General features: G+C 32.7%; 3 protein-coding genes across 5 annotated transcripts in view; 2 read left to right on the top strand and 1 right to left on the bottom strand.

Annotated features, from left to right (window-relative positions):
• The first annotated feature begins 291 nt into the window (after window positions 1-291).
• LOC117109768 (GPI inositol-deacylase-like) overlaps window positions 292-25754 on the top strand; it is a 31657-nt gene continuing 6194 nt past the window's right edge. Inside the window, exons 1-16 of the mRNA XM_033252181.1 lie at window positions 292-458; window positions 937-1028; window positions 2528-2592; window positions 3332-3457; window positions 3815-3906; window positions 4688-4834; window positions 7412-7608; window positions 8833-8899; window positions 9380-9476; window positions 10167-10489; window positions 10794-10869; window positions 12544-12678; window positions 13081-13292; window positions 23916-24009; window positions 24864-24954; window positions 25272-25445. Coding sequence (XP_033108072.1) covers window positions 327-458; window positions 937-1028; window positions 2528-2592; window positions 3332-3457; window positions 3815-3906; window positions 4688-4834; window positions 7412-7608; window positions 8833-8899; window positions 9380-9476; window positions 10167-10489; window positions 10794-10869; window positions 12544-12678; window positions 13081-13292; window positions 23916-24009; window positions 24864-24954; window positions 25272-25445 — 2120 coding nt within the window. The 5' untranslated portion in view covers window positions 292-326. The remainder of the gene's footprint in view (window positions 459-936; window positions 1029-2527; window positions 2593-3331; window positions 3458-3814; window positions 3907-4687; window positions 4835-7411; window positions 7609-8832; window positions 8900-9379; window positions 9477-10166; window positions 10490-10793; window positions 10870-12543; window positions 12679-13080; window positions 13293-23915; window positions 24010-24863; window positions 24955-25271; window positions 25446-25754) is intronic.
• On the bottom strand, window positions 13825-18793 carry LOC117109771 (carbohydrate sulfotransferase 11-like). Of its 3 annotated transcripts, none has more exons than XM_033252184.1 (4): window positions 18155-18793; window positions 17310-17444; window positions 15999-16150; window positions 13825-14797 (listed from the first exon to the last, which is right to left on the bottom strand). In XM_033252184.1, the coding sequence occupies exons 2-4, from the start codon at window positions 17401-17403 to the stop codon at window positions 13934-13936; spliced, it is 1110 nt and encodes a 369-aa protein (XP_033108075.1). In that variant the 5' UTR covers window positions 17404-17444; window positions 18155-18793; the 3' UTR covers window positions 13825-13933. The 3 variants fall into 3 exon arrangements, with proteins under 3 accessions (XP_033108075.1, XP_033108074.1, XP_033108077.1); XM_033252183.1 differs by having other exon boundaries at window positions 17310-17430; window positions 18155-18502; XM_033252186.1 differs by lacking the exon at window positions 17310-17444.
• LOC117109772 lies at window positions 20079-22770 on the top strand. The gene has a single exon (XM_033252187.1). It carries the CDS (start codon window positions 21395-21397, stop codon window positions 22499-22501), a length of 1107 nt encoding a protein of 368 aa, XP_033108078.1. The 5' UTR covers window positions 20079-21394; the 3' UTR covers window positions 22502-22770.

Genomic DNA, 25754 nt, shown 5'->3' with positions numbered 1-25754 from the left:
GCAATCTAGGAGCAATTTATTGCTATTATTATTATTTTTTTATAATTATAATTTATTGCTAGTGGTTCTATTCAAACATTTAATTTATTACGCTATTGCTCCATAAAACACTTTAAAATTAAATCATTGTTTGTTTTATGCTAATTGTAATAATTATCAATAGAGTTAGACCTGACGAAGCGGTCGTAAAAGCTAATGGAGCCGACAATTGTATAGGCCTACTATCAATATTAAGTACCCGCGTCTCGGTGTGTAAAGGTCGTCTCGCCCACCCTAATTAAAATGGGATAAAGTTGAGAAACACATTGGCAACCTTCTCATTCAAGATGGCAGCGCACAATAAGCTGTTATGTGCTTTTCTCCTCTCTTTGTTTACATGGGGTGTATATGATGTTCTGGTTAACGTTGAGCAAAATAACTGTTCAATGACATACATGTTTCAAAATCCAGTATATCTGGTGAGTTTCATTAATTTTCTAGGCTAATTTGTTGGAGAAATTTTGTATTAATTTAGGCCTTTCGCTAGGCCCAGGTAACCTTGCCCACAGTCACAGTGCAATCATTTTTCAGTGCCAGCCGCGCCGAGGAGGATGTGCTGTGTGCCCTCCCGGTCAATGTTTAACGTGGTCCAGACATGGGCCTAGCCTTCATTGCATTGGACTATAAAAATATTATATTATGGCCAATCCCAGTTCCTGATTAGACATAGGCAGTTTGTTAATTTTTTTTTGACAAGGCCTACTGTGGCAGTGTGATTTTTGAATAAATAATTCACTGAGTTATATGGGAGAATTTGGGATTTTTTTTGGAATTTAAACAATACCCAGAAAACGCTTGTAACTAATGTTAATTAACTGAGGAGCTCCTAGCTAGGCCTAGCCTAGTACGGGGTACAGATATTAACGCAAATTTGGTTTTCCTATCTTTCCCATCAAGCCTGTACCTGGGATGAAGAATGAGGTCAAAGTTGCCTTCCCACGCTACTCATTATACCTGTATGGAGAAGGAGAGTATGCTCAACAATCTAGGTATGCTAAAAATAATATCCTAAAAATGATAAGAAAAATAATAATCATTGTTTATTCTTGTATTTCACATAAACTAAACAAAGCAATTATCTAGGGCCCTGGGGATAATCTCCTGTACAATACTATAATGTAAAGTATTTTAATTGCACGGATGATACCTCAAAAACTAGCTCAAGTTTTCGCGGTAAATTGCTAGGAAAAATGGTCAGCAGAATCGTAACTGCATTAGTTATATGTTAAGATTAGTTCAAAGCCTAATTTTTGACAAAATTTGCTTGGAAAATAGGCCCTTATTTTCCGAAAAACCGACGTTAAGGGGAAAATAACACAAAAGATATTCCCCTTAAGTCTGACTTAGCGCATATTATTATTATTATTATTATTGTTATTATTATTATTATTGTTATTATAATTATTATTATTATTATTATATGTGCTCTAGGATCTAACATTTAAATAACTGCATTTGCTGTAATACTGAATTTCCAAAGCTATATATTAGCTCCTCCAATACCGTCGTGGTACAGACAGGTTTTAATTTGCTTATATTAGCAACCAATGGTGGTTTCTTTAGGCCAGGTTACTGTGCAAATACAGTATGTGTGCCTAATGCTAAGTCAACTTGATCTTCATTCAGGGTGACCCTCATAATCTCTGTTCAAATTTGCTCTCTGTTTACTTAGTAATTTAAGTGCATAAAAGTTAGACTAATATTATATTAATCACTAGAGGAATCACATTGAATAGTAATGCATAGACATATAGCCATTATGGAGGTAATTACCACAACAGCCATCACATTAACCCCCTGTAATCTAGGCTTAAATCACAGGTCATAAAATCTGCTGGTACTGAATAAAGCCTAAAATGTTTCACAACTACCAGTTGAATTCCCAATGCAATTTACCTACCTACATATGTTTGTACCAAATACTGATGAACATTCTGAAATATTGATAAATTGTCTACAAATTTAAACCTATCTTCCCACTCCAGAATTACCATGTTTTGTAATTATTTTTAATATAGTAATAACTATTTTATCATAATTTTTGTTCCATATTTTTGTTCCAAAATTTTTAATAAATTATTGTTCTTAATACCTATTTTTAATAAAAATATAATTTTGAATAAGAATATCATTATTCCAATAGCATCTTTAAGAGGTCTTGCCTTCTATTCCCAGGGTCTAGGGTTCAAATCCTGTGACTACACCACAGGATTCTTTTTTTCTCTGAAACTAAAACATATCCCCTCCCTAAGCTTTTTAATGAGTCTAAGTTTATAAAGCAATCACATTATTTGATTTATTTAAGAGGGCCTCTGACTATTAGCTGACCATTCAGAATAAGCTGGAAGACACACTCTCTATAAATATATTGTACAATAAATCTTCATAGACATTGAAAAGTCATAATACAGTATGATATTATATAATATATCCTTGAATATGGTACATTATGATATGTCATTATGATATAAAATATTTGTTGTTGTAGGAATATGAAACTTAAGGGTGTGCCAGTTCTATTTATACCAGGAAATGCAGGAAGTTACAAGCAAGGTACTGTATTTTCAGTTCAATTAAGATATATTTTATGATCCAATTAACCTGTTTTTTTGTGTAATATTTTCATTCATGATATTAGTTCTGTGCCAAACTATTTCAGTATAAGTAAAAATTGTTTAGCTTTGGTGGTAGCATGTAGAAAAATAAGTATAAAAGTGGTAATACTGTATGTACCAGGTTTACTCAAGAAAAAATAACACATGCTTCGCCAGAATGAAGGATAAATTTCAGCCTTTGTTTACCGTATGTCCATAGGTATATATTAAATATCTTGGGATAATGTGCTGTCTGTTTTTCAATACATGATTATTAATTGTTGTACTTGGGATGCATGCTAATCTTAATAGCTTAAAAATAGATTTTAACAATAATAATAATAATATTGAAATGATAAATTTACCTTGTTAATAGCATTTCAGAAATGTTCCAACCTAGAAAAATATATCTTTTCAATAAGCTGGTATAATAAATGGTAGGATAATAAAATCAAAACAATTTTTTTTCTACACAATAGTTCAGGTACCTTAATTAGACCATTGGCTCAAACTAAATTACATTATTGATTTTTTTAATTGCACATCAATTCAGGATTGTAACTTGAAGTAGTAGGATTATACTTTTCAAATTTGTTATCTTGTTATTCATATCTGTCTGGTCCCCTTAGTGTGGGCTTTACATTCAGTAATAATGATTGTTTAATTGTAATATTGACATTTGATTTCGTTAACAACAGTGCGTTCACTTGGCTCAGTGGCTCTGCGTAAAGCAGCACGATACAGCTTTCATTTTAACTATTTTTCGGTGGATCTTGATGGAGAGCTGGCCGGGATGTATGGCGGATTCCTACAAGATCAAACAGGTGGGGGAATTATGCTTACATATTTATTTATTTAATATTATTAAATAAATAATATTTGATAATATTATTATTATTTATTTGATTTATGTTATCTATTTCATTTTTTAATTTGTTTTATTTATTTCATTTATTTTATTTGTTTTATTTATTTTATTTTTTAAAATTTATTAAATTATTAAATTTACTTTTTACTTTACTTTTAAATTTTTTTTAATTCTTTCCAGCAAGCAAAGAATTATGTTTTATAGTAAAGTATGTTCCTTTTTTTAAACACAAATATTTCTATTTAATTTAATATATTTTAAATTATGATTCATATATAGTTTTAAGCTTAATCTGGGTTTTATTATTTTTCAGAATATGTAGCCCATTGTATTGAACATATACTAAGCTTGTATCAACACTTAAAGAACCCACCAACAAATGTTATTATAGTTGGTCATTCAATGGTAAGTTCTGTTCAATGTTTAAGACATTTATAGAGTGCCGTCTAGGAAAATTCATGGTTTAAAAAAATGCAAAGGTAATACACAAAAGAAGCAGGATTATATTATAGAATGCTTAGGTACAATATATATTAACAATAATAATAATAAATTTAGTAAGGTTACAATGTTATACTTTGTTTAATAAAAGTTTAATATTATTATTAAATACAAAGTATTTATAAATCAATGACAGGCTTGTACAATGGTGGTTAAAAATATAAACTATAAATTAAAATATTTAAATATACATCTTGATTGATTGGTACCTTGATTGATTGATTGATTGATTGATTGATACTGTAGATTGATTGATAGAGAATTTGTTCCCTCAAAAACAAAAATATTTATTCGATTTGATTGGTTGATACTGTATTTTTATTGATTAATATTATGATTGATTGATATCTTAATTATTAATATATCAGTTGATTGATTGATTGATTGACATTATAAATTCTTATTTGGTGTGCAAGTTGCTTATGTCCTTAGGCAAGACACTTTATTTAAGTATGTCTCTCTCCACCGAGGTGTATAAATTGGGTACCATTCCATATGCTAGAGAAGGTAAAACAGACTGCAATGCGGGAGGAGTGGCGAACCCCACCCCCCAACAGCCTTGCACAGTCTGACACAAGCGCCAAGGAAAGAGAGACAGGCATTCCAGCCTGTGAGCAAAGAGTTTCTAGTTTCGACCTTTACCATATTTAATGTTAGAAAATATGTTTACTGCTTTTTATTATAGGGTGGATTGGTTGCCAGGGCGCTGTTTTTGACGCCCAATTTCAACCCAAAGCTTGTAAGCACTATCATTACCCAGGCTACACCTCATGACAGCCCTGTGGTCAAAGCCGATAAGGATCTGGATAAGTTTCAATTATCTGTAAATAAGGTACTCATCAGTTTATTTATTATTTATCCATCATATAAATTTTACAAAAATATACTTGTGTATTGTAAACAATTAATGTAGGCTAAATCTTTGTCCAGAATATCAAATTTTATTTAAAATGCCTAAATATGGTCATGATGACATCATATCATGACCATATATAGACATATCATGACTATATATGGGCACATCATGACTATATATGGGCACATCATGACCATATATAGTCACATCATGACTATATATGGGCACATCATGACTATATATGGGCACATCATGACCATATATAGGCACATCATGACCATATATAGGCACATCATGATTATATATGGGCACATCATGACTATATATGGGCATAAAATAGTTTTTTTTCGAAGAAAATTTGATAGTGTGGACAGAGCTTCAGGCTTTATTCCTGCAAAGTGCAAGTTTCATTTTTATAATGAAAAAAGAGTTGACTCGCTATATATTAGGCCAAAAAGGTTTGTGTTGCCCAAAGTGGAAATTGAGGACCTATATAGAGGCAGACTGAAGAATGGGGTCTTTGCATTTTCTATTGTTGGTGAAAGAAGCTTCTGAGTTTTAGCCATTTTAATCACTAATCATAGGCTATGTTCTCACACGGCTGCTAACGGTTAGCAGGATCCAGATCCTGCTAACCGTTAGCTGCCGTACCTCCATACGAGAAAATCCCGATCCGGATACTAAAAATATGATGATTGAATCACTGGCCAATAAGAAACTGAAAATTGTGATTGGTTGATGATAAAAACATGCTCACTTGCTAACCGATAGCACTTGCTAACCCTTAGCGGTATCCGGATACCGCTAACAGTTAGCGCTAACCGATCAGGCGTTCTCACGCAGGTGTTAACGGTTAGCGCTAACAGTTAGCTCCCGATCCGGATACTAGGGCTCTTGTGAGAACCAGGCTTAAGTTATTCTACACCTGGTTAGAAATTTTGCCACTGCAGTTCAACATGAAAACACAAAAACAGTATTTTTTATTATATTAGAAGGTTATAAAAGTCTGACCTCCAAAATGTACATTGTTTAGTTAACGAGACACGTAATCCAATAAGGCAGATCGTTATATAATTGATGATCTATGCCTTGAGAATAATGACAAAGTAATGTAGTATCAATAATGAAAAGTATGAATTCATCAACTCTATAGTAGTTCTGATGTATTAGAAAACTTGGGGTTTCATAATGCAGTACAAAAGGTTCTATAATTCATTCGTTCCATTCCATCGCACTGTTAATTCATTGTAAAGTAGAGTAAATTTTTTTTAAATTTTTTTATTGATGTCCAGGTTCACCCCTTTCTTTTCTTTCAAATATTTTGTTAGAAGATTATAAAAGTCTGACTTCCAAAATGAACGATGTTTAGTTAACGAGACACGTAATCCAATAAGGCAGATCGTTATATAATTGATGATCTATGCCTTGAGAATAATGACAAAGTAATGTAGTATCTATAATGAAAAATATGAATTCATCAACTCTATAGTAGTTATCAGTGGCTCTGATGTATTAGACAACTTGGGGTTTCATAATGCAGTACAAAAGGTTCTATAATTAATTCGTTCCATTCCATCGCACTGTTAATTCATTGTAAAGTAGAATAATTTATTTTTATTGATGTCCAGGTTAACCTTTTTCTTTCCTTTCAAGTATTTTGTATTAAATATCATTGTAAATCATTCTGTGATGCATATGTTTGCAGTTTGGTTTATGTTTTTGTTTTGATTGTGAATAGAATGCATTTGAACCCAAAGTTCACCATTTTGAATAAAGAGGATATCAATAGAATTTACAAAAAGCAGATGGTAGTGTGTTCTTGTACTAAACATTTCCTGAAGGATTGCACTGAGTACACAAAAGCATGTGTTAATGAAAATTTCAAGTCTCAAATTGCTTCTTACTGTCTATTTTAAACATAAAAATATATTTTCTATCTTGGTGTAGTACTGTACTCTAATTTTTTGCAGGCCAATAATAATCAGAATGGCCCATAAAATCTATGAACTATAAACTACAGTATCATCATTAAAGTCATTATTATTATTATCATGATCATCATCATTATAATAATTAATAATAATCGTCATTATCACCATCATCTTCATCTCATTATCGTCAAGAGTCCATTATAATCTATCATCATCACCATTGTCATCATTATCATCATCATCATCATCATCATCATCATCATTCTCTTCATCATCATCATTATTCTCATCATCATCATCATCATCATCATCATTCTCTTCATCATCATCATTCGCTTCATCATCATCATTCGCTTCATCATCATCATCATCATCATCATCATCATCATCATCATCAACATTCTCATCATCATTATTCTCATTATAATCAACATCATCATTATTATTAATATCAACATCAACATCATCATCATAACCAACCTCATCATTATCATTATTATATTATCACCATCAACACCATCTTTATCATCAACAACAACAGGAATAATAGTTAATAGCTATTTATTTTTATATAAGGCCATATTTAACTGCTCATCCAATTTGACCACTTCTAATTTTATAGTTCTGGAGGGAGCACTGGAACAGCAGCAGCCTGGAAGATGTTGTGCTTGTGTCTGTTGGAGGTGGTTTCCGTGACAACTTAGTCCGATCTGGTCTAACAACATTGGCCGATGTCTTCCATTCAAGTCGTAGTCTGTCGGTAGTCACAAGTGCGATTCCAAATGTTTGGCTGTCTACTGACCACCTCTGTGTTGTATGGTACTTACCAATATTATTTTAAATCTGGCATTGGCACCTAGTCACTAGTTATTAGCAAAGAGTATAAATAGAACGAGAGAGCGTACTCCCATTTGTAAATGCATCACCCCCCTAGTTACGATGGAAGTCGTCATCGTCCTTATGGAGTGTGCCCACTATGTACGAGTTCACATGAAGTGCGCCTGCTTCGATGGTGTGATGATAAAGAAAAAAAAAGGAAATCTACTGCCCTCTACAAATGTATTGTATCATGTGGAAAAGAAAAGTACAAATGAACAAACAACGCGCGGTACATTTCTGGGTAATCCATTTGCAGGGGGCATCCTACACTGGCTGCATATGGCATATCGTTTGTTTACGCTCTCAATGAGTGTAGTCGGCTCTCTTATTCTATTATACTCTTTGTTATTAGTATCTACTGCAAATAAAGTTTGCAATGCTCTTTGAACACTATCAAATTTTATGAGACAAATAACTGTGATATGCCCATATTTGGGGGTAATATGCCCATATTTGGGGGTAATATGATGTCATTATGCCCATAATATGGGCACATCACACAGATTTGTCACATATAATTTGATAGTGTGGCCTGAGTTTAATACTCTATAAATATTTTATTTTATGTGAGAATGGAGCCTCTTGATTTCATTAGTGATGAAAACAAAAATCTATTGTCGGATTTTCAATATAGATTTCATGTTTGTTTTTGTGCAAACCAAATGGCATATTAAATTTTATATACCACATATTCTTGATGTCTAATTAATTAAAATGGTGAGTATATTTGACTTTTTTTACAAATTTTGTCACAAAGAATTATGCCCCGGGGTTATTAGTCTTTTCATCTTGGAGATTTGTTTTTGTAATTATTACGGTTGATGCTAGATCAAAACGTAGGCCTAAAGCCGCCAATAAATTTATTTGAGTGGCTTTTGCATTTTTTCCTCTTTTACACTACAAATTTATAAACAACAGCAGCTTTTTCTGAATTTTTCGAAGTTAACTTAAACAATATAAATTGTTAGAAATCATAAATTATTTCACCTTACAACGATGTCAAACTCCATTAAATATTACTGCAATTTAAATTGAATTAACTTTTGGGAAGAGGACAAGAATGTGATTAATGAACTTTATTTGGTTAAGTTGTGATTAAAATAGCATTGTATGTTGGATTTACAATCATTCTTCATGCATTTTCTATCTTTTTATTGCCAACAGGTGTAAGGAATTAGTTCTGGCAACCAAAAGAGCTATGTTTGATATGGTTGACAAGAAGACAAAACAGGTACAGTCTACAGTTATTATTTATTTATTGAATTACATTTCATTAACATGATCAAGTATGTAACTACATGTATATGTTACTAGTATGCCTATGTTTTTACTCTTAATTAAGTTTTAATGTGTATTTTTGATAGATTTAAGTCCTAAATTAGTTTAAGGACATGATTGTACTGAAAAACAACTTTTTACTTTCTATTTAGTTAAGTTTAAACATGAATAAAGAATAAAGATATTTTTAGTATTATTACTTTGAATTCTGAAGATAAACATAATTATCATTGTTTTCCACCCATAACAGAAACATGATTCATGAAGCAAAGGGTAGAACAAGGGCTATGAGCCGCCCAACTTTGCACGGAATGATGTACTGTATGTTCATTACTAAGCATCACAGGAAGACAATTTTTTGGCCCGAGCCCTTGCCCCAACTGTAGCCCTCTCGATGTTACTGGTACTAATTTTGGTTAATTTTTTCCGGTAGATATCATCTGAACCTGCTCAACGAATGAAGATGCTCAAGAAGCATTTGTCAAGCAATAACAATTATCAAGGCACAGACAAGAATATTCAATTTAAAGGTGCAGTAAAAAATATATATGCATAGAATCCACTTGGGACTTATGCCATTGCTTGTGGCCTTCTCATTGTGTCCCCCTACCCCTGTGTTTTTCATGTTCATGTCATGGAGCAAAGTCTTTAGAATATATTATTACAAAACAATATACTGTATGTACGTACAATTCGAGTACTTAAATTTGGAGCAGACGATGCTGAAGAATCTCCCTCTTGAAGCCCCCACTATGTCATCTGCAGAGGGGGAATAGTAAATCCCGTCCAAGCTACGGCGCTCATGCGGGCTGGAGTTTATGCCCAGTTTCAAGTAGAGTGAAGCGGATGAGATCTTGATGCTCCCTCTGGATGGGGCACTGATCAACCGTAGGTTACGCCAAGCGTACTTGCCAGTACCCATTGATACAGCTGGGTAGACTGAAGCAATGTAGATAAAGTGACTTGCTCAAGGACACAAGCAAAATGCACAGTGAAGGATTGAAACCCTACAACCCTGACCTCGAGGTTTGGGAAACCAAACCATTTCGATTGTGTCAAACCACCTCCACCACAGAGGAAGAATATGTACAGTAAATGGATCTTTGTATAAGAGGAATATACATGGGCTTCAAAGTGCAGAAAGCCAACTTTTTTCAATTTAATTTTTCATCTTAAAGTTATAATTGGTAATATCAATATCGTTTTTTGTTTTTCGGTAGCAAGCGATAAGTTCAAAGTTGTCGATGATGGTGTTTTACAACTTGATGGCCCTGTTGCCAAGGAAACAATTCACTACCTCTTTCCGCTAAAAGATACCATAGAGGAAGCGGACCATTTCATTGCGGTTGGGAACATACAAAGCTTGGATTGGGTGTCTGTCTGCGTGAAGGTTGATAAGGATCGATGCACCGAAGCAATCAGCCTGAAATCATATAACCAAATGCTGCCACCTAGGAACATGGGTATGAAGAAGATACTGTTGGCTACCATCGGCTTAAAAGATGCTATGTACCTTGTTCTTCAAGTACCAAAGGGTAAAAAGGTAAAGGTAATTCATTTTTACTGTACTATAATAGAGTAGGGATCAATAGTGTTGTAATGTTGTAACACCATTGTTGGAAAGGTAAAGCTTTATTACGCTTATGAATGCTTGGATAAGTAGGTACAAACAGGCTACCTGCCATTGGCTTAGAAAAATTGAAAACATTAAAAGTAAATAATAAATGTAAATCTTTATCTAGATTGGCTTCAATTATTATTAATTTATTATTATAGGACTCTTGTATGGAATTATTATTATTATAATTATTATATTAAAAATAATCTACATTTTTTTTTTGCTCTAGGCCTTTGTATCCGCTGAGCTTTATAATAGTGAAACGTATGCTGTTCAGTGCCTCTTGCCTGGTTTCTTTTCATTAGGTGAGAACTATTGTACTTTATTTGGATGGTAGTATATTTTAATATTGTTTCCATTTTGTGAAACAGGTGTCCTTCCAATAAAGACTACTTTTGGGACCTTAGCAGCTTTGGTTTCTAATTAGAATAATAAAGATAAAAGATTTGTTGATTTGGGACCACAGAAAAGTGGTCTTTTAATTGGAGGGGTCATTCATTAGAGGGAGACCTGTAATTACCTAATAAACTGATCTGAATTCTATAACATTTTACTGAATTCAATTCCAAAATATGTGGCTCAATGGCTTCCTCGTGTGACTGATGGGCATGAAATCACAGTACCTTCTGCAACCCTCTCCAGCTAGACTATCTAATTTACTTTGACAAAAATATCTTGTATGCCCATATATAGTCATGATGCACCTATATATGGTCATAATGTCCATATTTAGGCATAGTGTGAAAAGGGCTTAAGAGGCGATTTGTAGGCAATATATTTTCTCATATGCAGCTGCACTCTTGGTGAATTCTCTTCACATTATTTTAAACAGTCGCCTACAACAATATAATTAAAAAATATATTATTGATTTCATCATTGAATATGGTGTATAAATATATTTTGATTTATTATAACTATTAATAAAAATATGTTGGATTTGATAATAAATAGATATACAATTTCTGTTTCTATTATATTAAACAGCTGCCTACAACAATATAATTTAAATATCCAAAAGCATGATTGATTTTGTCTTTTAATATGGTGTATAAATATATTTTGATTTATTATAAAATATATTGGTTTTGATTTATTATAAAAGTTTATTGGATTTGATAATAAATAGATATACAATTTCTGTTTCTATAATTCAGACGGTCACCTAAAACAGTATAATTTAAATATATATTCAAAAGCATGATTGATTTCACTTTTAATATGGTGTTATATATTTTGAGTTATTTTTACTATTAATAAAAATATATTCAATTTGATAACAAATAGGTATATAATTTCTGTTTCTATCATTCAGGCAGTCACCTACAACGATATAATTTAAAACAGTATACAGTAATTTAAATATAACTAGCTGTCTCAATGAAAATGCATAAGGATTTTCGATCACATAATTATCAATGAAAATGGTGATAAGTTTTTTCCTATATTATTACTATGATAAAAATATATTTATTGTATGTGATAATAAATAGGTCTGAAATATCTTTTTCTATGATCGAAAGGTAATCAAGTATCTGTTTTTTTTCTAATTGTTGAGACTTCAAGAGCTGGAAACTTTGTTACTTCATAGCTAATAGAAAATTTATTAAAGTGCCAAGGGTGTCATGTGTAGTGGTTGGCACTAAATAGACATATAATTCATAATTGTTTAACATGCGTATATTGTTCAATAACAAAATGTGGCCAAATCACAGAAAGATTATTAAATTTAATAACTAATAACATTTTTTAATTTGTTTTTTTGTAAACATAAATATCATTAAAAGACAAGTAATTGAAATTTTAATAAACAAATGTTTGTAGTATATTAATAATGTGAAATTCCAGCAAATGCAATATTGTTGCATTTACAATTTGCTTAAAATTTGAAATTTATTTGGAAATACAACTATCTACAGTATGCCTCCACATTGATGCTCCATGCAGAAACTTGTTGCTTATATTGTATGATCTTTCTCAGCTCCACAGATTTGCCTGAATGAAACTGTAGAGGGCAGCAGCTTCCACCGAGTTTACTTGGATGAGATCTACACACCAGGAGTTGCCTACAAGGCCAACTTAGAAGTCCTCTCATGTGATAGTGCAATAGATAATAGTGAGTTTAATATAAGTTTCCAACTGTTATATATATATTTATTTCATAGGCTTTATATAGCGCCAGTGATGGATCTAGAAATTTGGCGACAGGCAGGTCCAACAGGCAGGTCTGAACAAAGGCACCGACTCCGACCCCTAGGTGGCCCAAAGTACTTTTTTTCCCTGGTCATATAGAATACAGAATATATCATGCAAAGCTTGCAACCTTTGCTACATTTATATTGATTGGTGAAATGTTTACGAAAACTGTACTGTTTCGATCTGTGCTAGTTAGATGTGAATATCATATCTTTTTTTTTAAATAAGCAATAAATTGTTTGATTAAATTTATAAAAGTTTTTTTCTAAAATAAATTAATTATTTAAATCAATTAAATAAAATAATTATCAATTTCTCCTAGATCTAAACAGTACACTGCATTTTCACGTTCCTTGGAGTTCGGAAGATTCATATTCAGTTCAACCAGCTGAAGAAAACAATGAAATATCGCTGAAACTAATAAATGGTCGACCAGCAGATGATGAGCGAAAGTCGGAGTTGTTTGTGCACATAAATCCAAAATGCCAGTATCGACTTAGTGTCCAATATTCTCATCAAGAAGGATTTGGCCAGGTAAGGTGTTATGATTTCTAGGTACAGTATTTCCAACGCCATGTGAAATGTGAACTGCATTTTGTTTGTCAGCCGTAAGATGACAATGATTATGGTATTGATTTGAGTAATTATATTATTCATATTCAAAATGTTAAAAAGGGCTACAAAGACTGACCTTTTGGACTTTATGTAGTCTCTTGGCCATCTTCCTGTCTCTTGTGTGATTTCTGTTTTTTTATGAGTTATTGTTAATGTTTTATAAATGTGACTTGACTTAATGACTAACGAAGCTTAAGTTATTGAGTCTGCAAGGTGACTTTTTTCAAACTTTGATTATTACATAAATCATGTAGTTCTGTAACTATCAATATCAATTGTTTTGTTAATGATAATATCATGTTCTTATATCTTGGTATCTTTATTATATAAAAAAACACTTTGTACATAAAACAGTTTATTGCAGAGATAAATCTCTGAATAAATTTAAAAAAACTTAATTGTTAATAAAATTACTTAGCACAAGCCAACAGAGACAAATCAAGCGAAAATGAAAGTTATATTACATTTATAAAAACAAGTGGAAAGATTCTATATTATAATTATCATTTCTAAATGTCTTTATTTGAATGTTAAGTATTTAAAGAACGGTTGCTTTTTTTTCAATACTCTTGCAAGTCGTCTCGATCGTATCCAAACAGTTGAAAGTCATTCTCATAAACCTTGTAAAGTTTTTCGCGCTCGATTTCTGATATGTTCTGATAATATTGTTTGAACACAGAACTTTCGTGGCTCTTTAAAGAATCAACTGATGTAGTTTTAAAGTGGATTAAATGATCAACTTTAGCTTTCTTCAATATGTATTCCGAATCATCGTGAGAACTTTCTAGCTTTCCTATGTAGTCGTATTGTATATCACATGGGAACACGATATTACTGATAACCTGCCAGTGACCGTCAAACCTTTTAGTCCGTCGGTCAGAAAGATATTTTACAAAATCGTTAAAAGATACATTAGAACCTGATTTAATTTGTTTTGGCATTGCTTCTGGATGGAATCGCTCCATGATCACTTTGCCATACGATTTTCTAAAAGAACCGGTCTTTCGCTCTAGTTTGCTGCGGTACGCGGACAACACTCTGGCAAAAGGATGGCGAACAAAAAGAAATTTTGTATAATTTCGCAAGCGAAACTCAATTTCTAAAGGTGAGTACTGACTAAGTTTCCTCAAAGATGGATCGTGAGCTTTTTTCCCCGGAACATCTTCTACTTTAGCATATTTTCCTTTCAGTACAAGAAACGCACTTTTCCAGTTAGTTGAGCCGACTTTAGAAACGTATGCATACATTAGTCGATAAGTGTCACTAACTATCATGAACCAGAGTCTCTTCTTTTTATGCCAGATTATTTCTTTCAGTCCTTGACTTAAGTCCTTTGACGCACAGACTCCTGCTATGGTATTCCTCCTTTGTTCCATCCTCTCCTCCATTTTAGTCAGCCATTTCACAGATATCACATCTGTTTTCTGTGAAGGTTTAAAAAACAGTATAGTTAAAAAAAGTAAAAAGTAAAAAAGAAATCAATAGTAAGTATAATTCACAAAACCTCCTCTAGGCTAGGTCTATGTTATAGTTCAAGGACAATAACATCAACAGATTTAAAATCGTACGATGGCCAGATGTTCTCCGGAGGAGTGTAACGAAAATTATTATTATCATCATCATCATCATCATCGTCATCATCACCATCATTATCATCTTCATCATTATTATTCTTATAAAATAAAATGTATGTGCGAGCTTCTGTGTTTAAGTGTTAAAATGCAATAGTAATATATAATTGAAATGCCACAGAAGAGAAATCTGACAGAAAGGGGGGTGAATACATATTATAAAAAATGAAGCACAGATATGCGTTAAAAATTTGCTGGATATTTTACGTATAACCACACTGAATTTTATTACTGATGGGAAACAAATTGAACAGGTGAAGAGGATTTATTTAGGATATTCAATCATGGAAGATGGAAGAAATGAAGAGGAAATTAAAAAGAAGGTTGATGTTTGGTGGATTATGAGAAGATGGCTGCAACTCTTGAATTAAGGAATATTATGCACACAAGGCAAATAATTTCAAGATGCTATATTTGGTCTGCCTTGCTATATGTATCTGTAACCTGGACTAACACCGCTGCAATGGCAAAATATCATGAAAAGAAAAGAAATGAAACAAAAAGGTTCAAAGATTAGCACAGACAACTTGACAAATTTTACTGGCAATAAGGAAAGAAAAATAAAGTACTTTGGTCACATCATAAGAAAAAAATGTATTTCAGAAAAATCTTTTGGAAGGAGAATTAGAAAGTAAAATAGGGAGAAGAATGTCATGAACAAGCCGGATGAGCAACATCAAGGAGTAGACAAGGATGAAGTATGGAGAATGTGTAAAAAGGGCTGCGAAGATAGAGAGGGATGTACATCCATGGTCGTCGAACTGCTGAAAGCAGATGGCCCGACAGGTAACAGGTAACCACACTCAATAATAGTATAATTAATGCAGATCCAGATATAAATATAGCAAACAAAGGCTTTCAGTTGCCTTTCCCATAGACAGTTAAATTTTATTAAATCTATTTCATTTGTTCTAGGCACTCAATAAAATTAATTACATGATTCATTATAACCATAGGCTTATTGTTAGTAATTAGTAAGACAGTAATAATTTACCTGATTCTCTTTAGAATTAGAAGACTTTTTTGCTGCCGTTTCTTCTAAATCTGGCATTAATGGATTCATCTGGGGAATAACTTTTAATTGCTTCTGTTTGTAGACTTTTTCAGAAAGTTTCTGAACAGCTGTCTCATCATTATTCTGTTTCCCTAAAATAATTAAAAGTATCAGAAATGGTAATCTTGGAGCATAAATATTATATTTTCATATGTAAATTTTATATTTAACTTATTCATAAATCTTGGTATCTAAAAGTTACACCTCCATCTGTGATAATATAATATTATAATTTGCGTACAGTTCATCTTCCATTCCTGATGATGACATAATTAATGTTGAAATATTGAATCCCAACATGATGGCGTTTATTTCAATATTTGGAGTATGTATTATACTTTCTTATCTGAGATTAATCAGTGGACCTTTCGGTTTCTTCTTCCAATTCGTAGCATGTCCGTAACAAGGTCAGTCGACAAAATCGATGTTGTGTGTATGTTTGTTTATGTTAAACAATTAATTATTGTCAGTTTTTACGTCGAAAATTAGCTCTCAAATTGGAGAGCGAACAAAAGACAAAAGAAGTATATCAACTTGTATCATATCTCATTTAAGGTAGTGCAACCTAATTGCTATTGGAAAATTTTGGATTTGAGACCTGGTGGGGTCAATACGTTTCTCACTGATTGATGTTTTTCCCAGATTCAATTTTATATCACGTGGTACAAAGGGTATAATAGTTAGTGTTTAATAAATATATCCATTTAGTTAGACATAATGTTAAAGTAAACCTATTCTATAAGTTACTGTATATGTATGTATATTATGAATTATATTATTATGCTACGAATTATATTATTATGCTACTGCATTATAATAGAATAATAATGAAATAAATCATAAGTAAAACATAATAACAGCTATTAGCATATTATATGACATTTAATAGACAAATAATATATGAACGTTGCATTTTAAGGTAATTTTGTGTTAAATAAATCTTCACGAAGTTTCAGCCTATCACAGAACAATATAAATGAATGTACGTAAAATGCTGTAATAGATATTCTGTATGTGAATGTGAGTAATGTAAGCCACTTTGTAGTTAGAACCGTGCATGCCCGTATCAAGGTCAGTTGATACGAGCATGCGTATCAATTGACCTTACACACAGCACCGTACACACATCATACGTCTATATCGATTGACCTTGGATACGTTCTAACTACGATTTGGCTTATTGGGTTAGATTGACCTTCGATATACACATGCGCTAATAAAACTAAGAGATGGCTTTCTCCTCAGACGTACCTCTTAATCCAATCCAAGATCCAAGTAACATCCATATTATTAAGTTTATTATCAGTAACAAGATTAATTTTTTCAGCTTCCTCTTGGTGACCATTATTTCCAATCGATGATATGTAATGAACTGTTGATCAAATACTGTAATTCGTTTTGAGGACGTTCATTATTACGATTCCAATACAATGTAGACAATTCGCCATGTGTTATTGGAGCATAATTTTATGTTTATATTATATTCAGTCAGTTAATACATAGATATACAATTACAATGAGGACATGAACACTTTTCAGGATTCTGCAATTATTTGTGTGCCTTAGGTATATCTGTTGTATTATAGTATTTTTACACACAAAATTGTTGCTATTCTACCATATCGCTTGAATAAAACGCTTCAACAAGAACATACTTATTATGTAGATCCAGAAATTAGTTTTGTTTGATTGTGAGCATGAATTATTATTACTTTTAATGTTATTGTTATTGGTATTATTAATATTACGAGCTTCTAGGGCCACCAAAAGTGGCCGTGGGGCAGGGAGGCTACCTGCCTGATCCACAATGACAGGGATCGGAAAGCCAGCAAACACCCAGCGGGGTCCAAACACTAACAGATTCCCGTTCCCTTTTACTCTATTCTGAAGCTTAATTTAAACAATTTCTATAGAAATTATGTTTAAAAAAATGCACTTTTTGACTTTAGTCCCCGTTGCACTTTCCTGCAAGACCCATTCTATCCTCGTTAATGCGAAGCTCCCAGCGATGATGTCAATTTTAGAAATACTGTATACGTCACTCTGTACTCAAATACAATTCCAACTACGTGTAATTTTGTAATGGTTCAACTCACCAATGCAATGACATAGTATTATTAAAATACTGCCATAATCCTCGTCACTGAAACATTCGCGAGTCCTTGTTAAAAGTCCCCAAAACAGTGTAGTTTCAATTTTTAAATGAATCGTACGAGGGGGTACGAGTATAACCTCTGATTAAATCGTGAAAATCTCGGCATAACTAAATTAGCTGCCGTGATTATTATTAGTACTTTCAATCTTACTTGGTTCCCTATACTTTCTAACTTGTGGTTATGCCGATTGTGTAAGGATATTCCTCGGACAATTAAACCTCGATTCGGATCACTGGATTTAGATAATGAGCTTTCTTCACTGTCCCGTATTATCAGGCTTCATAGAAAATCAGACAAAAATCACCCAGTACCACCCAAATTGGACTATATCATTGTTAAAGTGGGATGAGCTGTGGGGTGGACAATGTTGGGTGGGCTTGTTTTTATCTAGGTTTACAATATTATAGTTACATTGTGACATACACGCCTTTAATTCATTTAATTCTGTTGACAACATGCATGTAGGTTAATAAGCATTGTAGATTTTAGCAATCACTGTGCTTAAAGTTTGCCATTTGTTTAATGATTTTAACACAACATTTAACTTCCAAACTTTATGAAAATTCAAATGTAAAATTTGTAGTAAATTTCTAATACATTAATAACATTTTTTACCTTTAGGGTTTTTGTCAAATATTTTAGTATTTAATATTTTATCTTGAATTGTCACTACGATTAGTATTTCTTCTTGTATTAATAACTAGCTATTTATCTATTCAATTGCATTGTCTAGTTAATTTGGATTTTTTGTTGTTTCTTTTGAACGCACCGTCACTCGACGTGTGCCACTGTTATAAAAGTACATGTTCAAATAAATGATTATTCATTGAAGCATAGTGCTTCTCAAATTAAGCTTCAGACATTATTGACATTTGGGCAGTGCATGGGTGTGATTGTATATACCCATTCAAGCAAAGGTAAATGAATGGTTAAATGACTCGACATTTTTGAACAACAGGTAGTTCTACAGTATTATGAAGTACATACTGTACCACTAAACATCAAATTTTGCCGATTACCCTATTCGTATGACTGTGAAAGCGATCCGATTTTAGTTATGAAATTTACTTGTTTAAGTATTACCGTATGTGGTGACCAAACGAGAAACTTTAAAAAATAGTATTTGATTGCTTATTCTGTATATGTTAAGTACGTTGATAGCTTTCGAATAACGGGCTCATATTAATCCTACATTGTAATGTATCTTCAAGGTTTTTAAAATTATAATTATTGGCAACCTATTCCATTGTCTTTTTTATCATTGGATAATTATTTTTCTTTTCAATTGGTTTTCTTCTAAAGGTTGTCTCTTTTTAAAAATGTTATTCCTCAAAAGATGCAAGCCTACACATTTTATTAAAAAAAAAAAGTATTTGGATGATTATCTAACAATTGCTGTACGAGCCCTTGCACGCAAGTAAATTTTAATCACTCAGTGTATATAGTTTGTTGTCTGAAATTTTAAGATTTTCAAACTTCCCAAATCAATAATGATGTAACTTTGGGCGGAAATTGTGTTGACAAGATATTGAGTATCTTGTGGTATTATGTAAACTGCTTAAGTATCCAAGGGCACATTAAATATCCAAGGGGATTGCATTTAAAACAATTATAACGCATATCAATCGATTTATTTTTTTTTTCTTTGTTAATAAGTATAGTGTCCTATTTTAATCCTTTTAAAATACATATTGTGTATTATAGGTAACTAAAGTGCGAAAAACATTATTAGACTAAACACTAAGCTATACTTTAAACATACTATATTTTATGGTATGTATTTAAATTAAAAACAAGTCTATGTTTACTTTCAACTATGACATTTTGTATTGTTTATTTTATGCGGCTACCTGATATTAAGTCTACAAGAGTATCTGGCGTTCCAGACGAATCCGATTCCGGTTTCTTAGATACGGTGTCTTCATTATTGATTCACCTCCAGGAGTATGTGTTAAATTTATGTCGCTCAAGGTTTCATTAATACTTAGTTACTTCTTGGTATCTAATATTTCGGCATTTGAGCTGATTTCAGGACATCGATTCATGAGAGCTAATGATATGTTGACAATCTAAAGCGAAAGAAGAGAAAAGAAAACTGTATCTAATGACATTGTGTTTTTGGCAGTGCGAATCTGTCGATGTCTGATATAATTTCTCAGAACTAAAGTGAGATAATTTAGGTGGTTTCTAATCGAAAGAGAGAGAAAAAAAGGGATTTATTTTGGAACCTGAGCACCAACATGTGCGATAGTATTTATCGAAGTGTCCAACAATCGTATTTTGAGCAAAAGTAATTTAAGAGAACATTATCTATGGCATTCTACGTTTTTGTCAATCTTCCTTGACTCGATATTGTTCATCGGCCAATGTGAAATTTCAGACATAGTGAGAGCCTTAAACTTGTATCCACCAATTGTAAAATATGGTTCTATTGTTTACTCAAATTGAATTGATTGTTCCTCGGCAACTTAAGGATATTAGTTAAAAGAATTCTAGCCTAAATTTCTTTTTCAAAGCTAAAAGAAGGAGAGAATGATGCTGTAACATTTATAACCTCTTCACCGTTTGACGAATTGGAAATATAGGAGGAGAATGTATCCTTAATTTGCTACTTACAAAAGATAACAGTGATAGCAGCGTTGTTGGTGAACAGTTATAGTTTTATCTGAATCTGAATCTCGATCTCAAACATTGAGAAATTAGTGATTAAGCAAACATCTACTGTCGTTATTGTGTTCACATTGGACGTTTGTTTTTGTATGAATGACTTTTTCAATTGCTGTTTTATAAAATATATCGCATAGGCCCTATCTAGTGGCATTTATGTAATAACCCACACATTACGGAATTTGTGAACTATGTCAGTAGATGATTTGAGGATGTACTGTGTTATCAACGACATGTGAGCACGAACACTATAACAAATCATCCTGTCTTGAACAAAAAACAAATGAAAGAAATTGTGGAAAGCGTATGTCGCAAGACGGAACAAGTTAACAAGAAGTATTAGATGGGCGAATATTGGCAGTTTTAGTTATGTTAAACATCACCAATTCAGCGAAATGCTGTTAATAAAATAGTAATATTAAACTTTCTTGCTACAAGTAATTATCTTTCTAACCTATCCCAAGAGTATCCTTTCCTGAGTTTATTCTTATTTCGAAATGCGTGAGTAGAACGATGTTTAAAGAGTATTCTGACGTTTCTGGAATGGCCAAATCATATCGCTTTGATAACTCTTTACTCCTGAGGCGGCAGGATTCTAGTATCATCTCTAAAGCATATTCGACTTTGAAATCGCACAAAAAACCCTTGGCATTGCCAGGAATACCACGATCTTCTCGTCATATAAGCTACTATGATTATCTGCCTCATCGGAAAGTTTGGTCTGAGAAAGATCAACGAGAGAAAGACCGTTCTAGACGAATGTTTAGGAAAGAAGTTCAGAAGGAGTTGGAGCGCCAACTAGCAAATGAAGAGGCGAGAGACAGAGATATGTTTCCTAAAGAAGACGAGGTAGATACAGCTACTGACGATGGTGAATCTTACTTGGAACAATACTTTCCAAGTATTCGAAACACGAGAAGAACAAGTGCGCAAAGTAGTGCTAGCACTGGAAATGGCCGCCGTTTAAGTATCCAGAGCTTACATGCATTCTTTCCGGAGATTGACAATTATGATTTTGCGCCACTTGCAAATCGACCAAGTGTTGAAAAAGATTTGAATACAGCTGTAAATTTTGTCAATTCTGAAGACCCGCAAGGTGATGACGGTTTACTCAGTGACAATTCGAAGATCGGAACAAAACCAGGCGATAGTGCAGGCCTACATTTACCGAGGAATGAAAAACGGGTCTCGTTTGCCTTGACAGATAAAACAATGAAGTTATCCACCACACAACGGAGAGACTCTGAAAACCCACATGAAGAAGAGTTGACAGAGATGCATAGAATTAAAAAACCCAATAATACTTCTAACAGTAGTAAACATGACTCAAGATTAAATTTGTTACATGGTTCTATTGAAGAGACCATGGAAGCTAGTCGTCAGTTAAACGAATCTAGAATTCGTCAACGAAGAAATAAGTCAAAATCTGCTGTAACTCTTAAACGGGAAATAAATTATTTTCCAAAAAGGGCTAACTCTGCATATGTACAAGGGATAAATCCTGTGTATACATCATCGGCAAATGAGTTTGCACAATCAATTAGCTACGCATCATCCCAAGCACACAATGTTGTGATTACAGCACCTCATATTAATACAATGGGCGTTAAAAGACGTTGATGGATTTTAGAAAATGTATATTATGTATGCTTAACCATTTTATTTAACAAGTGTAGAACCATTTAATACTGAATGTTTTACTAGGGTAGAACGTTGATGACAGGGAAGTTCTGTTGCTATAAATCCACGGAAGTTTCTTTCTTCAGCTTGAGAAATGTGATGGTGTAGAACTGTAATTTGTTGCTACTCACGAATAATAATTAAAAAGGAACGACAAATCTTACCATAATTAGCGTTTCAATTTTGATTAAATGAAGACAGTGCAAGTATTTTAGTTTTTGTAGTTTATATGTACAATTCAATCTCTGTTTACTTAGATTGCGTCTACGAAATATCAGTACCGGTGTTTTAATTCGTTTGTTTAATTAATGATTACATTTTTATTGCTTTTTGATTAAATATATTTTGGATGGACCGTTTGGTATTGTCTAACGTGTGCCGCTGTTACAATAGTGTTATCCATTAAATATGTTATTGTATTGACTCGCTGATTCTTCGGATGACGTCAACGAATCATTAGCTTCTCAAAAAACTAGGGACGTCATAAATCATGATTCGCTGCTCCATCGACGCCCAGTGCGCCCAATATAAACTTTTTAGAAGACTGAATAAAAAGTGAATTATTTTGATACATTATCTAATATGGATGTGTAGACTAAAATTTTCAATAGGCTTACAGTACTTAGTCAAGGGTGTTGAATTTCGCAAATTGTAATATTAATAGAATAACATAATCTTGCCAAACTACGCCCTCTATACTCCAAAATAAGGAATCGTGCACTAATCGTTGAAAAAATCTACATCTGACTCGTTCTGGCCAAACAACCCCCCACCCCTCCCATAGCCACCTATTATAAGAAAGAAAACGTCATATTTTTGGCAGCACTCACCAACCATTCAGCATAACAACTAACAAATAAAATATAAATCATAAACAATGTCAAAAAAGAAATAATAATATACAGCTGAATTCCATATGGTAAAAATCCGTATATATCCAGAATGCAATGGTGGCTATATTGACCGATTTTTCAGTACTCGACCATACAATTTCATTTATTTTGTTATTAAAATATACATATAATATACAAAGAGAGACACAGAGACAAACGTGAAAATTAATATTAAAACATGACAGTATTGTCACAAAAGTAAAATTGCTGTTGGGTGGTTCTCCAAAAGGTGTATAAAAACCCATCTAATTTGATATTTATTCCATGGAGTAATTTACTACAGATCTCAAATACCAATCACTGGATTGTGTAAATATATCAATATAATTTAAAGAACCTGACATAGATAGATACGATTTGAAAGAGAAAAATGATTAATTTCAACAGTGAACAAATACAATATAGACATAAAATTAACTATCTAAATTAAACAATTTACCGAACGGCATTATTTTTTACAGCTTGTTAGATTTCACTCCACATGTCTCCCCTGCTTCATCACAGTCATAGTTATTCTCGTTCTCTCTTATCAACTCAAACAACTCCGGACAAATGGTAAGTGAACCTTAAAAAAAATTACTAAAGCCTAAGTGGAACCTTATTTTTCCTACTTTTATGGAATTTTGTATTTTTATATACCCCAATTTGCCGATGTCGTTATAAACGAATATCCATTAATGTTATTGTCAACACATTTACCAATGTTTTATTATTGTTTGCTATATACAATAGTTACGGTATCTATTTAGTAATGTCTGGAATATTTGCATTTCAACCTAAATTTTGCGATTCCTGTTACAGTATTTTCATGAAACTAAACTTATTGGTCCGTGCTGGTCCTACATAAAAGTTAGGCTCCACATAACTGGTAAATAATTTAACTTACAGACAATAACAATTTGGCAACATAGGGCCAGATTGACGAGGAGATACGTGTAGTATGTGTTAGGCTTATAATGCTCACTCTCTGATTTACGAATGCTCAAGTGTTTCTACCATAATCAACTCGACTCCCTATTAAACAGTCATGCGTTATTTATGGAGCATCAAGTCTTAACCTTTGATTTTCCAGACTATCAAAAAACTGTTGTATGACTATACTGTATATAATCATGATGTGCCTATATATGGCAATGACATGATGTCATCATGACCATATTTAGGCATGTCACATGTTTTTGTCAAATAAAATTTGATAGTCTTTGATAAGGCGTGTGGGTTGGGTGTGTGTCTGATGTTTGTGTTTCTGAACAAGATTGATACTGGTTCTAAATTTAGTATTCTGTGCAGTAAAATAATTAATTAAAACAAACCTTTCTTTGAAATTTAATTGGCTTGGATAATTACCCGTATGTTACTATGTTTCCGAACAATTTGAACACATTTTTTCTTTCTCTATATTTTCATAGAACCTCTGCATGATTTTATATGGATTCAGTCTTCGTATTGTAAGCCGTTTGTCGTTGCACCGTTCGTATCAATAATCCGGGCAGCCATTAGGTAAGATAATCAACTGTTTACACAAATCCTAATGATCCTAAGAAGAATTATATTAATTAGTAAACTTGGCTTTGATGGACATAGCAATTGTGTTGATTTAATACACAAACATGTTGGTGGTGGTGTTAAAAAAATAAAGTTTAATCTTCATAATCATCATCGTCTTCATCATCATTATCATCATCATCATCAGCATAATCATCACCATCATCATTATCATAATCCTCATCGTCATAATCATGTTCATAGGCGTCGCATGACCACATTTACCTCATCAAGTGCTCATCTTTTAATGATGTAGTTATGTTTATTTCCAGATGGGAACCACTGACAAGTACATATGATATAACTGAAATGGAGCGAAAAAATATATTTTTTGGAACTTTACCAATTGTTATGTTTTTATTTGCCTACGCAATGGTTTGTTTAGGTGCACAGTTAATGTTGTATAAAACAAAGTGTTTAGGACATTTGTACTTCTTTTTATCAAGGTAAGTTTAACAAAGGTAATTTTTTCTGAATATTGTTTTAATGTAGAAATTTTACTATTCTGCATTTTCAACTGGCGCCAGGGCTGGCGCCAGGATTTGCCCGGCGGAGGGGCCTAGGTCCCCGATGGGGGCCGATGCCCCGACGAGGGGTCAGATTTCCCCGACGAAAGCAAAGTGGGCGTGGTCGAGCTTCAATTACAAGGTCTCGAAAGTGAAATTTTGACAATTTAGGGGTTTCAAAGGCTTACTTAATCGATTTTATAGTCTACTAATAATTATGTAGAAAATTCATATAATTTTTTCTCTTCC

This window comes from Anneissia japonica, unplaced genomic scaffold (genome assembly GCF_011630105.1).
Source record: "Anneissia japonica isolate Jap-2015-1 unplaced genomic scaffold, ASM1163010v1 scaffold334_len275345_cov169, whole genome shotgun sequence".
Classification (NCBI taxonomy): domain Eukaryota; kingdom Metazoa; phylum Echinodermata; class Crinoidea; order Comatulida; family Comatulidae; genus Anneissia; species Anneissia japonica.
The sequence above is the reverse complement of the archived record's forward strand: the minus strand, read 5'-3'. Positions and strand labels throughout refer to the sequence as shown.

Excerpts from the sequence above, each read along its gene's own strand:
- LOC117109771 (XM_033252184.1), bottom strand. The coding sequence starts at position 17,403 with ATGGTCACCAAGAGGAAGCTGAAAAAATTAATCTTGTTACTGATAATA. Across the intron at positions 16,151-17,309 it reads ATCTTGGATTGGATTAAGAG|GGAAACAGAATAATGATGAG; the intron begins GTACGTCTGAGG and ends TAATTATTTTAG. Across the intron at positions 14,798-15,998 it reads CTAATTCTAAAGAGAATCAG|AAAACAGATGTGATATCTGT; the intron begins GTAAATTATTAC and ends AAACCTTCACAG.
- LOC117109772 (XM_033252187.1), top strand. The coding sequence starts at position 21,395 with ATGTTTAAAGAGTATTCTGACGTTTCTGGAATGGCCAAATCATATCGC.